Source organism: Hippoglossus stenolepis, chromosome 21 (assembly GCF_022539355.2).
Source record: "Hippoglossus stenolepis isolate QCI-W04-F060 chromosome 21, HSTE1.2, whole genome shotgun sequence".
NCBI lineage: Eukaryota > Metazoa > Chordata > Actinopteri > Pleuronectiformes > Pleuronectidae > Hippoglossus > Hippoglossus stenolepis.
In genome coordinates, this window is record NC_061503.1 from 7506629 (window position 1) to 7522264 (window position 15636).

General features: G+C 42.0%; 1 protein-coding gene across 1 annotated transcript; it reads left to right on the forward strand.

Annotated features, from left to right (window-relative positions):
- The first annotated feature begins 7654 nt into the window (after positions 1-7654).
- LOC118100312 (poly(A) polymerase beta) lies at positions 7655-15411 on the forward strand. Its single transcript, XM_035145256.2, has 18 exons — positions 7655-8668; positions 9462-9632; positions 9841-9907; positions 10027-10108; positions 10229-10338; positions 10439-10492; positions 10585-10696; positions 10844-10933; positions 11238-11376; positions 11531-11603; positions 11721-11841; positions 12015-12099; positions 12724-12777; positions 12927-13147; positions 13250-13371; positions 13811-14635; positions 14775-14855; positions 15174-15411. Exons 2-17 carry the CDS (start codon positions 9538-9540, stop codon positions 14826-14828), a joined length of 2304 nt encoding a protein of 767 aa, XP_035001147.2. The 5' UTR covers positions 7655-8668; positions 9462-9537; the 3' UTR covers positions 14829-14855; positions 15174-15411.
- Positions 15412-15636: the final 225 nt, after the last annotated feature.

Here is a 15636-nt window from a genome sequence, read left to right on the forward strand (position 1 = left end):
GCTCTTATTTTATCCCTCTACACAATCACAGATTACCACAATTACACAACGCACACACATTCTGAGAAGCGCACATGCACAGGTGAAGATGACATACTTTATATTTACTATATATACACTCAGATGCTGGCTAATATGGTACATTTTCTTCATACATACACAAACACACACACACACACATACAGAGTGTGAAGTTAGGCTGATATTCTGCCTGTCAGTCACCGCTCCCTTAGCTTGCTTGAGCACATGACAGCCCATCTGCATGCCATTACTGTGGGTTTCAACACTAATGGAGCCTTTTCACCGAGCAATAAACTGTGGGGGAACATTAGCACCCAAGATGCAGGCTAACAACATACTAAACTGACGGGTGCAGACACGCTGCGCATCGCTGAAAGTGCCTCTGGGGCACGGCGGAGCGAGACGAGGCAACAATCACTCTAAATATTAATATTCTTCAGTTTCGCAGGGAGGGGATGAAAAGAGGAGGAGGAAGAAAGCCCAGGCTTAATGTAGGAACGCACTCATCCCTTATATTGGAGTAGAACCTCAATCAACAGGAACATGTAGATAACATAAGGGGGACGGGACACACCTAGGTGCTTATACATACACTCACACACATAATGAATTACCCAATACCAAGAAGTACATGTTACTCTCTCTTTCCATATGCAAGAATACAGTACAGATCTACAGTCATGTATACACACTAACACCTATATATGAATAAAACACCTTGGGCTTAGAAATGAGTAGAGCTAGCCCTGATATTCGAACAGCGTTTGAAACCATGTTATTTTTCTAAATGGATGAATACACCCTCCTCATGTAGCGACCGCAATGAATGCATTTATCTAGGGGCGGGGCCAAGGGGAAAATCTGATTGAAGTGCCCCTGTACTATCGGTAGTTTTTCAAAACCAACAATAATAACAATAATAGATGAATAATTCAAGGCGGCTGACAGACTGGAGATATATGATAAACATGAATTTACACAAAGCTTTTTTGAAGTGCACAATGTTGAAAAATGTGTTCAATGATGTTCAAAGCTATAGAGCTCACAGTAAACGATGAAAGACTTACACGTGCACCTGACTGAATCAGAAACCGTGCATGAATGTAGATCTGTGTAAATTGTGTCCCCTTCATGGCCCCTGTTTTAAAACAATCCTAGATCCACCACTGATTTAAGGAGCGTTTCAGCGAAGATGTGCATTGTTATGCCTCTTTCCAATGATTGTCTGCTTCAGGCTTTTTCCCCCTCACCTCTGGCCATGACCGTTCTGAAACACTTCAGAGTTGCTTGTGCAAAGTATTGTACGAACGGGGTTTGTTTTGAGCAAACTGACACGGAAAAACATTTTCAGTGGCGCTGGAAAGCCATTACTTTGATTAGTTTTAGCCTTTGTTGAGTTGTAGCCACTTTGGCAGATTACCGTAGTGCTATCTTTGTAGCACTTTGAGTTGTGGACTTTTTATTTTTAGCACAAGAATTCAATTACACAAGTTTGTTCCATCATTTATATGATGGATGAAAACAGAAAATTGTTTAACAACTTAAAACATTACTTCAATTGGTGACCCACACCAAGTTTGAGTTCAAATTCCCTCGTTATATCATACCATAACAAAATGTATCACTTTTAATTTGAATATGACTATTTTTATATATATGTAATATATGTAATTTCAAAAACTAAGACTGTAAACACTCGCAGGTGGGTTGATTCATTTACAGTGATGCCTCCGGATTGCCCCCTTATATGTTTATGGCCGTGATTGCATGACTTTTACATGTTGACATTCAAATTTAATCCGCGCTTGTAATTATCCACCACAAGCAAGGAATAGAAGCGGAGCGATTAAAACAGGGAAATCCAATCAAACACGCCTCTTATGACAGTGAACAGTCACTGATGAGGTGGTGGCTCCACATATACGATATCATGCAGTAACAATTACCCTCTCGCACACGTGCTGTTACACAGGCCCGCTCTGGCGCACGCAAACACACGCATACACACGCATACACCACCACAACAATGCTAATTAATCCAGATATCTTTTCCCACACAGGATATCCTTGGCTTTCATCCCCTCCTCAATTAGACGGAACTTCCTACTGTTATGTTAGTGTTTGGATTAGGAGGAATTATGGGGGGAGTGCTAATGTTTGAAATCCTCCTTTCGCCTTTGAGTGCATCAGCTGCTTGACAGCTATCTGGCTTTTAGAAAGAGAAGTGTGTAATTCTCGGTGTATGCGTGTACGGGAGGAAGTGTTTATGCAGCAGAACTTTCACCGTGTGGCTGCACCTGCGCTGTAATACATGGTCTTCATGCAGGCCTCGCATCACTCCCCCCCCCGGCTGCCCTTCTTCTTGTACTCCTGAACAGAGAGAGGTCAAAATGAGCGCAAACGATTCTTCAGATGTTTTCTGTGTGAACTCTGATCCTGTCTCTCATGTCCTTTGGGAGTCAAACATCATAGCTCTAAACTTGAGTCTCGATAATCACATAAAACACGACGTATAACCTCACATTCTCTCTCTTAGCTACTTAGCCTAGCTGACCTGAATTCTAATCAGCCGTATGCTGCGGGTCTGCTCGCACGTGTTAATTGAAGAATAAAGTGCTTTCAGTGCATTGCTACAACAGCTCCTGTAGTTGACTCCTTACGGCTCTCGCTGTTGAATCATACTTATATATATAGATAGAGACAAGATTAATTGGGAACTACACACCCACACAGGTCTTTTCAGTTATTCCGAGTTAGACTTGGGGTTCAGCTACTCTGTAAATTGTGTGAAGACACCAGACTCCAAGTCAAATAAACACGTACAACTTAAAGCTGCTTTCAGACATACTTATGTAACTACGGATAATCTCCTGATAATCTCTGGAGGGCCTGTATTTGAGTTTTTAAAAAAAAGATTCCTCGGCAACAGAATAAATATGTTACATCCTTCCTCTGACTGCTGCACCACCCCTCACCTGAGCAAAGAATCTCCCACTGTGTTTAAAAAATGTGTGACCTGCGGAGAAAGTCCGGTCCCATCATGTCTGGAAAACGGCCTAATAATGTCCCTGCGAGAGTAATAAGCCAGGGCCTTGTCCATGTAAGAGGAATATGGACATATTCCTAACACATTCTTAACACAAGGAATACAGTCATATATTTTTTTTTTTTTCGTATTTGTTTGATGAGACAATGTAACATGTGTATTTATCCTTTTTATATTCCATCAGAGTCGGTGAGATTAAGCTCTGATTAAATTATAGAAACATATATATCTGTGTGTATATTATCCGTTACACAACTTTTTTTTTGTGGGTTTATGACGTATGATAGTCCTAAAGAGGTAAGAAAAACAAATGCGTAGGCACACACACACACACACACACACACACACACACACACACACACACACACACACACACACACACACACACACACACACACACACACACACACACACACACACACACACACACACGCACAGAGGTTCGCCACTCCAGGACACCACTGGTAGATCAAGGCAGCCTTGGAGCTGCCTTGATCTCGGCCTCTCCTGTTTGGTTCCCTCTTGTTCTTCCTCGCTCCTCTATCTGTGGTCCAGGAAGTGCAGCATCGCGGCTTCGAGGTGTGCCGCTCGATAACGGGCCTCGGCTCTGTCAGGATTTAGGGTTTATTGGTTTATAGACAGAGGAAAACGTGTGTCCGCAACATCAAACGGATGCAACAGACTATGCTGGTGGAAAAAAAACAAACATCTGCAGTTCTCCCATGATTGGCCGTGAGAGTGAGTGAGATATGCAAATGTCTCCTGGAAACTCTGCATGTGAGTCCCTCTGCAGTGTGGCTATTTCTCTGTTTGCAGATGATTCTGAATCACACAAACACACAATCCCTGATTCCCCTCAATATCTTTTTTCGACAATATTCTCACTTAACAAGCCTTATATGTTTCCTTAATTGTCTCTCTCACACACACGCACGTCTTTAGTGCATCACTGACATCCACTCCCGCCTGTAACTTGTCTCCCCTGTCACCTACTGACACCATCCTCCAAACCTCCAGTCTGTCAGCCGCCCCTTGAATTATTCATCTAATATGCCCGTTTGCCTAAGCCAGCCGTTGTATTAGTTTGCCAAACATTACAGGCAAGAAAAATTTGTTTATCTGTCTCTGTGTGTCTCACTCCTTCACTTCCCGTTATTGTCTCTGCCTCGTCCCTCTCATCTCCCCCAGCTCCCCTCTCCTCTTTTCCCTTTTCTCATCTTTTCTCACAAACGCGACGTTCCCCCCTCTTTATTGACATCTGTTGTCACAGCGATTCGCCAAAGTGGATGTGACAGTCAGCCAGCGTTGTTCATGCCTCTTATAAAAGCCATACATATTGCCTCAATAGAATTGTTTCCATCAAATTTCTTCTGCCTCTTTTGCATGCTGTGTCTGACCGTGAGGGAGAGCATTTTCCTCTCTGTTCTAATGTTCAGTCCCTTGTTTTGTCACTGATAATATATGCAAATTGCAGCCGTGGAAAAGAAAAAAAAAACACAGGCCTCTTTGCTTTTGGTAATCAGCTCCCACCATTACGTAAACAAAGAACCGACTTGCACGGGTGTCATTACAGTCAAGCATTACAGAGGATGCTTGACTGGTGCTGCTTGACCCAGCTCCGAGTGCCAAAAAAATGCTCCTCTCCCTCATCTATATTTCAGTGCGCTGGGGGTGTTCTGTAATAATCTCAATTTGTGAACATGCAGCGGCGTCACTCTGCCATTACCGAGCACCATAATCTTTAGTCACATTCCACTACGGCGCTGAGGTAACAAGGGTCACGACAGCCTGAAATGCTATACACGTCGTGCCGACAGCAGCCGTCCTCTGCGCCGCTGGAGGACTTTTATTTTTACTGAAACTCAGCTCAGCTTGCACCATTTTCTTTTTAGCATCGTGACTGCTCTTAGCGCTAAAAGGCTTTTCAGTGAGTCATGCGTTTCAGAATTTGACCCCCGAGTTGGCTGCTTTAACCTCAGGTGCAATCAAAGAGTTTTTTCGGTGCTTGGCCCATTACACTTACAATATGGCACCGTGTACATGTGATATTATTCATAACAAATTGCAGTGTTTGGAATGGGCTGTTTGCTTGTTCTGTGGTGATGCTGGTTGCAGATTCCAGTAACAGTGAACCTGCAGTAAGTAAAGGCCTGCTCCTGTTCACCTGTTTATTCAAAGTTCAGTGAAGCTCGACTCGCAGAACCCTGAATTGGAGAATCAGTTGGTGTTGTCGTGATCAACAACATCACTTATGTGGAGTCCCAGCCACTGCTGCTGATCGCCTGATTTTCTTAATATTGAGCATATCCAAAATTGCACCAAATTCAACACTGCGCTTCCTTGGCCCCTTAACAATTAACATGCTAAGTTTGAAACAGATGAGATAAACGCCTTTTAAATCACCTTTTTTTGCAGGTTTTATATAAAACATCGTATACCCTCTAATTTTGGTGTAAAAGAGATGCAACTAGTTTACTAGTAGAGTGAATAATCCAGCTCTTTATCACCCAATAAAAAGCTGGAGGTTCGGAGGTTCCTGCTCCCTGATGAGAAGAGGGAATACATTTCTTTTCATCTTATAAACGCTGAGATTGATGGGAGGTTGACTTCCAGAGTTATGTCATCTGAAGCAGGATACCCCCCCTGACAAGTGTATTTCCCCAAAATGTTGAGCTGCCCCTTTAAAGAGTGCGTGTGTTAACCTCCAGAGGCTTTGTGTTTGGCCCTCAGAGCCTGGTTGGCTCCAAGGCTTAGCCCTCCATTTACAACAAACCCTGCTGCATCTCTCTTTTCCTAATGAGGGCTGGAGGGATGTTATCAGGCCTTCAGCTCTTTTTCTCTTCTCTCTCTCTTTCTCTCGCACTCATTTCCCTCCTACACTGCAGTCAGGCAGGCAGTGTTAAGTATCTCATCTTGTTTTATCCTCCAGCCTGCCATCAATTTCAAGCTGTTCTCCTCTCATTTACAGCTGTGCCACATCATCCACGGTACCAGGATGCACATCAGCTGCCAAATGTGCACTTTTCCTCATGCCGCTCGGCGCAAAGAGGAGAGGATGAACGGGTCTTTTCGCCGCAATCCTTCGCGGGCCAACCGTCCGTGGAGACATGCTGGTTACTCCAAGTACATTTATGGATCATGTGATTCAATTTCATGTACCACAGAACTGTAATAATAGCAGAATCAATTTTGTGTAGCCTTTCTTTCCCCATTTCAGTTTGTTGTTAGCCCTGAAGGTGTCGTGTTACCACTCCATCCCAACTGTCTGCTTCACGTTCTCATCCCAGCATGAGGCTGCTTATTGACTTCCAGAGGAGGAGGGATGGACACAAATGTTCTCATGCACACTGCAACACAGGTAAGACTTCTGAGATGCAGGGGTTTTTTCAAAACAAAGTGCTCCGCTGCTCCCTATTGGCTTCTCCATGACAGTGCATCACTTTAATCCTCAGTCACTTTTGTCAATGTGCTTAGTTTAACTGTGACACACTGAAGACACTTGATATGTAAGATTTCATTCTTAGGAAGGACCATAAAGGAACTGGAAAGACATTTAGGAGATGTAGGTGTTTCACCATTATTTTCTGCCTTTTTTGGGACCTATGTCCAGTTGTGGGATGTAACAACGTACTTTTACTTTATTAATGTACTTAAGTACATTTTTTTGATGTATTTGTACTTTGCTTAAGTCGATTTATTTTCAGGTATTTTTCACTTTTTTCATTTGCATTTGTTTGTTAGTTAGCAGGATAACGCAAACACAACTCAACCAGTTGCCATGGAATTTTGTGGAAGGGTGGGATGTGACCCAAGGAGATTTTGCTGGGGATCTGGATTAGGGGGTGGATCCAAAAAGAAAAACTAATTTTCACTTTCTTTATCATCAGATTCATTCATTCATAGATCTTCATTAAAAAAATATCTGGTTTGTTAAGTGGACTGATATTTTTGAGTGTGTGAAACTTGTTGCAGATCCAAATAAAAGAATCTAGTGAATTTAAATGTGGCGGAGGTTTACACTCCACACTGAGCACCCTTGTAGTTATTTATGTGAACTAATGATATTATTACTGACATTGAAACCCTGCCTCTCAGTATTCTGTGACCTTGAAGGTTTCCACACTTCTGTTCACTAACCCACATGAACTTGTCGACTGAAACAAATAAGCCACCAAGATACAGATCAACCAGCAGAAATGCTCACAGACTCGAAAGTTAAAGCATCTAAAGGCTTTGAGTCTCCTCACAACATCATTCCCAGTCATTCTGTCCCTTTCCCCCCTGGTGGCTCTAATGCCTCCTGTTTTCTGCAAGCGTTGCTGTGGTCATTTTGAGCCACCAGAGGACAGCAGAGCCCAGTTACGCACACGAGGATTCAACTGTATGTACCAGAGGTCCACACCTACATCACCATGAACCATCCTCAAAGTGACACAAAGGTCAACTCTGTCGTCTCAGGCAGCTTTAGACTTCCACAAATTCTGGTTTATGACTGTTTTAAGCACTTTTCAGTAAGTTACTGGTAAACTGCTATATATACAGTATATATATATATATTTATTATTCAATCTGCTTCCAAAGCTGTTGTTGGAGGAAAGGTGACATCAATTTGAAGGTATATACAGTAGATTTATTATCTTTCTATCTCTGATTTGATTCCAATAAAACAAAATTCCGTCACCAAAGTAATAACTCGTGTTTTGGGAAGCCTGTTCATTCGTCTCTCTTGCTGAGCATTAAATGAGTAGATTGACCCCACTCACACATCTGATGGGTAAATAAGTCTACTGTCAGGCTTAGATTTGTATAACTTCCAGAAGCAGGTGGAAAACATAGACCGTATATAAAGAGGGTCGACATAACTGCTCCCCAAAAAGGAAGCCAAAGTCCCTCGTGGCTGCAGCATAGGGCATAAATCTCCTCCACAGAGGGGACATGGACCAAAATAAAAAGTAAAAGTACATGTGAAATAATTTTTTTTCTCACAGATGGTTACTGTCATTGTAGGTAGTTCTTATCACACTGATGTTTGTTCAAGTGCTCATTCTTCTGGTAAGTTTGGTAATTAGTTATTTGATGCTATTAGAATTAAAGTGAAACGTCACAATTGACAGCGGCACAGGAAAAAGTCTGTTGTTGTTTTACTGCCTGGTTAATGTGGGGTTTATACGATTTCAGGGATGGGAATAAATAGTCAGGTTACTAAACTACTTGAAATCCCTGCTCCAGCGAAAAAGAAACGTTTGTTTTACGAGGTTTTTGACTTATTAGTTTGGTCCATGTCAGACCCACTAACATGGAGGAGGTGGAGTTTATGACTTGTACTGCAGCCGGCCACCAGGTGACGATAGAGACCCTTAGGATTTACTTTGGGGCGCCGTCATGTCGTCTGTCAGTACTTAGCGGACACTCTAGTGTTGGACTAAGGACAGACTGGATCCTCCATGGACTCGACAGTTCCATTGTGCTATAATGAGACGGGGCTAGCTGGTTAGCATGCTAACATCAACGGAAGAACACAGGTGATGCAAGAGTCAACATGGTCGTTGTTCCCCTCCAGGGACCCGCCATGTCTGAGTAGAGGGAGGAAGTTTGATGCTGGTAAGTAAACAGCCGTTAGTGCTAACGTCGTAGAACACAGTGTGTGTGTTTATAAATGTATAAAACCACGGGAAATGTGCTGAATTCAGAAATGATCTTCTGAATGTGAAATTATCTGTGATGAATGTTTTTCACACATCAAAGAATCTTCAATTTCCTTTGTGAGCGTATAGTCCTTTTATCAATTTGGCAATTAATACAACGTCAAGATCATAGCCATGGAAACGTACTTTAATCTAAACACGCTGAAGCAAAACGTCCTTCACTCTGGACACCCTCAGCTTGAGTTTTAGTAATTGCTCGTGGTGTTTTTAGATATTAAAACAGCATATCGTTATATTTCTTAGTTTTTAATCGGGAATCTATTCAGAGAAAGGTCTTCTGTTTTCATCAATGTCTGAGTAAGTACTCGTCTCTATAACCAAGATTTAGGTTAAACAGGCTATTGAGCACTGTTCACATTTCCGGTTATATTTTCTGGACCTTAACTTGTGAATTGGCGTTGATATCTGCGTTATGATGGTAGAACTGTAAAAATGTGCACAAAATGAGGCCCAAGTCACTATATTTAACACACTGAGACCCCTAAGGTAAAGTATATACTTATGTTTAATATATATGAAATAGATATTTGCCATGTTACAGCAACAAAGTGTAAACGTACAAAAGTAAAGAAGCAATATAAACACAAGGAAATATGCAGCAAGAAAATAATACATAAGAAAGGTACGACCTGCGATAACTCACAGGCCTTTCTGAACAGTGATAGTAACATGTAACTTTACCTTTTCAGTTCAACTGAGAGCCAATCATCTGCAGTCCCAGAAATTCCCCAACATTACAGGATCAGTGTTCCAATCGGCACAGACATGCTGCCAAAGGAGGACTGGATCCAGACAAATGAACTCATTAAAAGTCTGAAGTCGCATGATGTCTTTGCGGATGACGTGGAGCTGCAGCACAGGTAAGATCCATCATTTTCTATTTCATTATTTCCACCATGTTTCACTTGTCTCGGAGAGTTACTGTACATGTTAGTTTTTTTTGTGTTCTCTTTTGTAACTCTGTGATGTGGTTGTTCAATAACAGCATCCTCTGTGAATGATGTTAAATAGAAGTGTCATCCACAAGTGAAAAACATTTTGAAAATGCTCTTTATGTTTTATTTGCAGAGAGACGGTTGTGAAAAGACTGAATTCCCTCTTTAAGGAGTGGCTCCAAGACATGTGTATAGAAATGGTAAGAAATATCTTTTTTTTAAATCTATATAGTTATTTTAAAAATGATCTCCAAATGTTATAAGAAAGCATTTTATTGCGTAGATGATACAACTTCATTGGTTTGCTTTTTGATTTCAGAACGTACCTGAAAATGTCACTGACAACGTCGGATACAGGCTGCTGCCGTTCGGTTCCTATGGCTTGGGAGCTTTCTCCAAAGGTAACTCAGATTATTTCCTAAACTCTAAGAACATTTTCTAACAGTGATAACTTGTATTTTACAGTTTCACAAGTAACAAAATAAACGTCACTCTCATATGAATCTGTTTTGCCTCGACAGGTGCTGATATTGATGCTCTTTGTGTTGGGCCTGTATTTCTGGACAGAACGGTCTTCTTCACCTCCTTCTTTGAGAAGATCAAAGCCCAGGAGGAGGCCAAAGACATACAGGTTTGGCATATTAATCAATTATTGTATCTTTTATCATTATCATGCAAGTCAAAGTCTATTTTTCCCCAGTGCAAGTGACTGACAATATTGTTCTCCTCAGGCCATCGGAAAAGCATTTGTGCCGGTCATCAATTTGACATTTGATGGAATTGAGGTAAATTAAGATCTAATAACTACTAAGTAAAAATAATAACTAAAATCTCTACTGGTGCTTTGATAACTGGTTTGTGTTTCTGTATCTCATAGGTTGATTTAGTCTATGCCCAGATGCCACGGAGGTCTCTCAGTGACACACTCAACCTTCTTGACGACATGTGGTTAAAGGATATGGATAAAGCCTCCGCCAGGAGTCTCAATGGTAACATCACACTCAAATACACAGCTGCTCAGGAATGCTGCAGTATGACCAGACGATTTATTTTTGTTCCAAGTTGTTCATTTGCACTTTCCCCCCTTTTTTTAAATGTGGCTGTTTGTGTATGAATCCCTTGTTTTTATTCTTTAGGTTACAGAGTCACAGAGGAAATCCTCCGTCTTGTGCCGAACGTCTCAAACTTCAGGCTCGCTCTGATAGCCATCAAGCTGTGGGCCAAAAGTAAGATGAACGACTAATTCATCATGCCAGTCACTAAGTCTCTCTGTGAATAGCTGGACTTGTTTCCTAACATGATAATTATACATTTATACCAACAATGGAATCTGAAATCATTTTTTTAGTTTGCTTTGTCTACATTTGCTGACGTGCAACCACAGGCCAGTCTCTGTTGTGCAGGAATAAACAATGCACAGGTTAACTTAACTATATCCTATGAACACAACGTAAAACCTTAGTAAAAGGGAACATTATTCAAGTGACATTTTGTCTTAATCTTGTTTCTCATCCTTATTTTTCCCTTCAGGACGCAACATTTACTCTAGCAAGCTGGGCTTCTTGGGTGGGGTATCCTGGGCCATTCTGGTAGCCAGAATTTGCCAGTTTAATCCAAACATGACAGCATCCAGCCTGGTGATGAAGTTCTTCAGGGTCTACTCCATGTGGTGAGTTGTGTCAGCATTTCTTTTAAATACAGTATTTCTCAATTTCTTCACAATATTCGGTGGTTGGGGATTTTTAAACTCTGAAAATGTAACTGCATGTTCATGCTTTGTAGACAAGGATCAGTTGCTTTGACAATCTTGTGTTTTGTGTCAGGGAGTGGCCTATCCCTATTCGTCTGAGGGTAGTGCAGGACCTCAACTACAACCTTCCTTTCTGGGATTCCATGGTAAGCCCTCTGCAGGATCATTATTCAAAGTTTAAGATACAAACTGATCAAGTGAGTTTTTGAATTATCAGTTTAAAACATAGTAAGATGAGAATCTGTGTTCTTCTGCATTTCCAGTGTAACAGACGTGATCATTACCACTTGATGCCGATCCTCACGCCGGCATACCCCCAGCAGAACACAGCGTTCAATGTGTCTCTCTCCTCGCTGGCCATCCTGGTCGAAGAGTTCAATCGGGGTATGTATAGTCACCCAGCTGACAACCATCACATGGTCACTATCTGCATTGCGAGGCAAACAACCATCAATTCCCATCAAAACCATGTTAAACTCAGTTACATCTTCCAGAATTTTATTCTGAGAGTGTGAGAACATTTTGTTTTAAACCCCCTGTCTCTTCCTCGTTCACAGGCCACACTATCGTCCAGGAAATACAGCAGCACAAAGCCGACTGGTTCAAACTCTTTGAAACACCACATTTTATGGACAAGTACTGGTATGTATTGAGTTACATAAAGACAGAAATCAGGACTGCCATGTAATTAAAGACACTCACACACACTGCTCTCTAAAAACGTGATCATGTCTTCATTGCTATGTGGTTGGTTAAAGCTTGGAATGGGAGCTGCCTGACTGATTGAGTTTCAGTTTCGTTTGAATAAATCTGCTGTTTGTTCTCATCCCACTTTTTCCCATCGATACATTTCTTCTGGAACTCTTCTTCATGTTTTTTTCTTGGAACGTCCGATTATTTTGTTGAAGGTCCCAACAGGCAGCGTCCTCGATATTAGTAATGATACAGTTATGTTGTGGAAGAACTGATGGACACAGTGAGCAGTTGTGTTCAGCTTTTGACGTGAATTTTAAAACTGAGTTGTGGAGTTTGGGTCCACAACAAGTGATCTGTGTTTGTAAATACACAAACACAGATCACTTACTTTTTAAAACAACAGGTTTTATTCTGGAAAGTGCTTTTTTTATATTTAAAGTTTACTGTATAATGGACATAATGAAGATGACTATGGTGATGTTACTCATTGTGCTGTACAGTAAGTTGACCTGCTGTAAATATTTAGCAGCAATGAATTCACAACAATGTTTTGATCTCTTTTAATCAAAGGGATTACCTTCAGGTGGAAGCAACTTCTGCTACAGAGGAGCAGCATCTTGATTGGTGAGTCAAGTACAACTGGAATTAATGTCAACACATTTGTAGACAATCTAAAGGTGGAAAACCTGTGATGAAAAACTGTTTGAGGACTTTACATCCAGCTGCTGGAGCGTTTTCTTCTCTTCCTGTGAATTTCTCATTCACTTGTTCAGGGTCGGCCTGGTGGAGTCCAGGATCAGACACCTGGTGGGAGCTCTCTGGAAACATCAGTGCATTACCTTGGCTCATGTGAATGTGCAGCCCTACTCTCCACCCGAGGAGGCTCTGAGCACAAAGTGGGTGATTGGATTTACCCTGACAGACGAGTACAAGAAGATGAGGAACAAGAACGATATCGACCTGACCTGTGAAGTCCGCAACTTTACTGATGCTGGTATGTTTTTGTTTCCTTCCTATTCTTCTAATTTAAGTTTTGTGACACTGGAGCAAAGTTGTGTGGAAATGTGTTGTCATTTGTATTTTTGTGCCCTTGCAGTCTACAACCTGGCAAAGACCAGTGGTGTGTTTCAGAAGGGAATGGTCGTTTCAGTCAACTATGAAAAGAGGGAGGCTGTTGCCAACAGTGCCAATGTGCCGCCCTGCCACACAGCTGACAAGGTTCGCTCAAACATTTGATGCTTGGTTTGACAAAATATACAGTTTTTTAATGATATCTATTTCTTTTTAAACCGTCACGAAAACCATAGTTTAGAGAGGACATATTGTGCTTTTACAGTGGCTTATGCACTGAAGTATTTCTCACCCTGGAGTTACAGTGATATCAAGACGTTACTGTGCCCAGAATAGAAATAGTCCAGTACATAACCTCTGTAAAAACCCCAATGTAATATTTGTTTTTTACAGTGCATCATATTTATCAGACAGATGCAAGATTGGCATCAATAGTCTTACTCTTAGCAAGAAGAGTATCCCTAACCCTAACCCTAACCCCTAACCCCTAACCCCTAACCCTTAAGTACAAAGTATTTTCCTAAATTGATTGAACTCATACTTGTGTGAAGATATTACTCAAAACCCATTTTTTTGTTCTCTACAGGAATCCTCTGTAACATCCAGACCCAGCAAAGCCCCTCCAGCCTCCACAGCTCCACAGGCCACAAAGAGACCTCGTTCTCCCTCACCTGGAACTTCAAGCAAGAAGTTCAGGCCTGAGGAGAAACAGGCTCAAGGGTTGAAACCCACCTGCACCAAAACCTCCACCACAGGTGACTTGACCACTAAGAGAATTGTGAGACTGGTTAGCAGACCTGGCTTTTCAGCTCCCACAGCTCCACAGGCCACAAAGAGACCTCGTTCTCCCTCACCAGGAACTTCAAGCAAGAAGTTCAGGCCTGAGGAGAAACAGGCTCAAGGGTTGAAACCCACCTGCACCAAAACCTCCACCACAGGTGACTTGAACACTAAGAGAATTGTGAGAGTGGTTAGCAGACCTGGCTTTTCAGCTCCCACAGCTCCACAGGCCACAAAGAGACCTCGTTCTCCCTCACCAGGAACTTCAAGTAAGAAGTTCAGGCCTGAGGAGAAACAGGCTCAAGGGTTGGAACCCACCTGCACCAAAAACACCACCACAGGTGACTTGACCACTAAGAGAATTGTGAGACTGGTTAGCAGACCTGGCTTTTCAGCTCCCACAGCTCGACAGGCCACAAAGAGACCTCGTTCTCCCTCAGCTGAACCTTCGTCTAAGAAGTTCAAGCCTGAGGAGAAAGGCGTAAAAGAGGCGAAGACCACCTCCCTTGGAAAGTCCCCTGCAGGTATCTCGCCCGGTGAGACACCATCCAGGACTGTGAGCCCGCCAAGCGAGGACGGAGCTGGCACTCCTGATATCGAGAGCCCGGCCAAGACATCGAATATCAATCTGGTATGTTACACTTACCATCGATCTCCTCTTAACACACAAGACCAAACTTCTCAGGTTGCAGTTCGATAAACAAAGTTTTGTAGCGAGACTTAAGATGTTCATATGTTGTGACTGACCTCACTGTCTGTTCCTCCCTCAGACTCCACCTCCTGACGAGCTGTCCGACCTGCCTAACGAACTCTCGCGGCCGTGAAAATGTCATCATGTGAAATCTCATCAGGTACAGCACAGATATGACTCATAGAGCACACATGTTGAGATCCATAAAAGGGCAGTGAGACCTTCCCGGTGGCCTCGTCCTCATACTGATCACAGAGCAGTCATTTAGTGACCGAGAACCCTGCTGCTTTGATCTGTTTTAAGACTCTTTGGCGAAGGAGCGACACCAGTGCACATTAGTTATTTTGTTCTTTATCATGGAAACACATGTATTTGATTTCTTTCTACAGACCATTTTAATGATGGAGGTCATGTTACATGTTGTTCATACATTGATTTATTGGTATTACAACCCTGTTCCTCTCTGTCTCTCTTACAGGCATCACTGAACATGCCTGTCAGAAAAGAAATCCCGGCCACGAATGCATCTTGCACATTTGGAGCCAGAGTCTGTGCAGTAGCATGGAGCTGCAGTAGCAAGCTCCCAGCGATACGTGCGCTCCACCAATCACGAGTAAATCTCATCTGTCATTCATGATGTTTCATACTGTTTTTATAGCATCAAATTTGCTTTTGTATACTTTGTAACTTGTCTTAAAATAAAATTATAAACACGATTATTCTGTTGTTATTTTGTATTGTTTGAGCTGGGCTGATTTGAGCATGAATATCAGGGGATGTTGTCATCTCTAATGAAAAACTTCAAAGTTCATTCATTTTTAAATATAGCTTCCAAAACATGATACTTCATCCCGTCAGCTTTGAATAAGGTTTGTAAGATTCACATGTCGGTTAAACCCCACGTGCAGATTGGATGGAACTAAATGTTGTCAGTTGTTTTA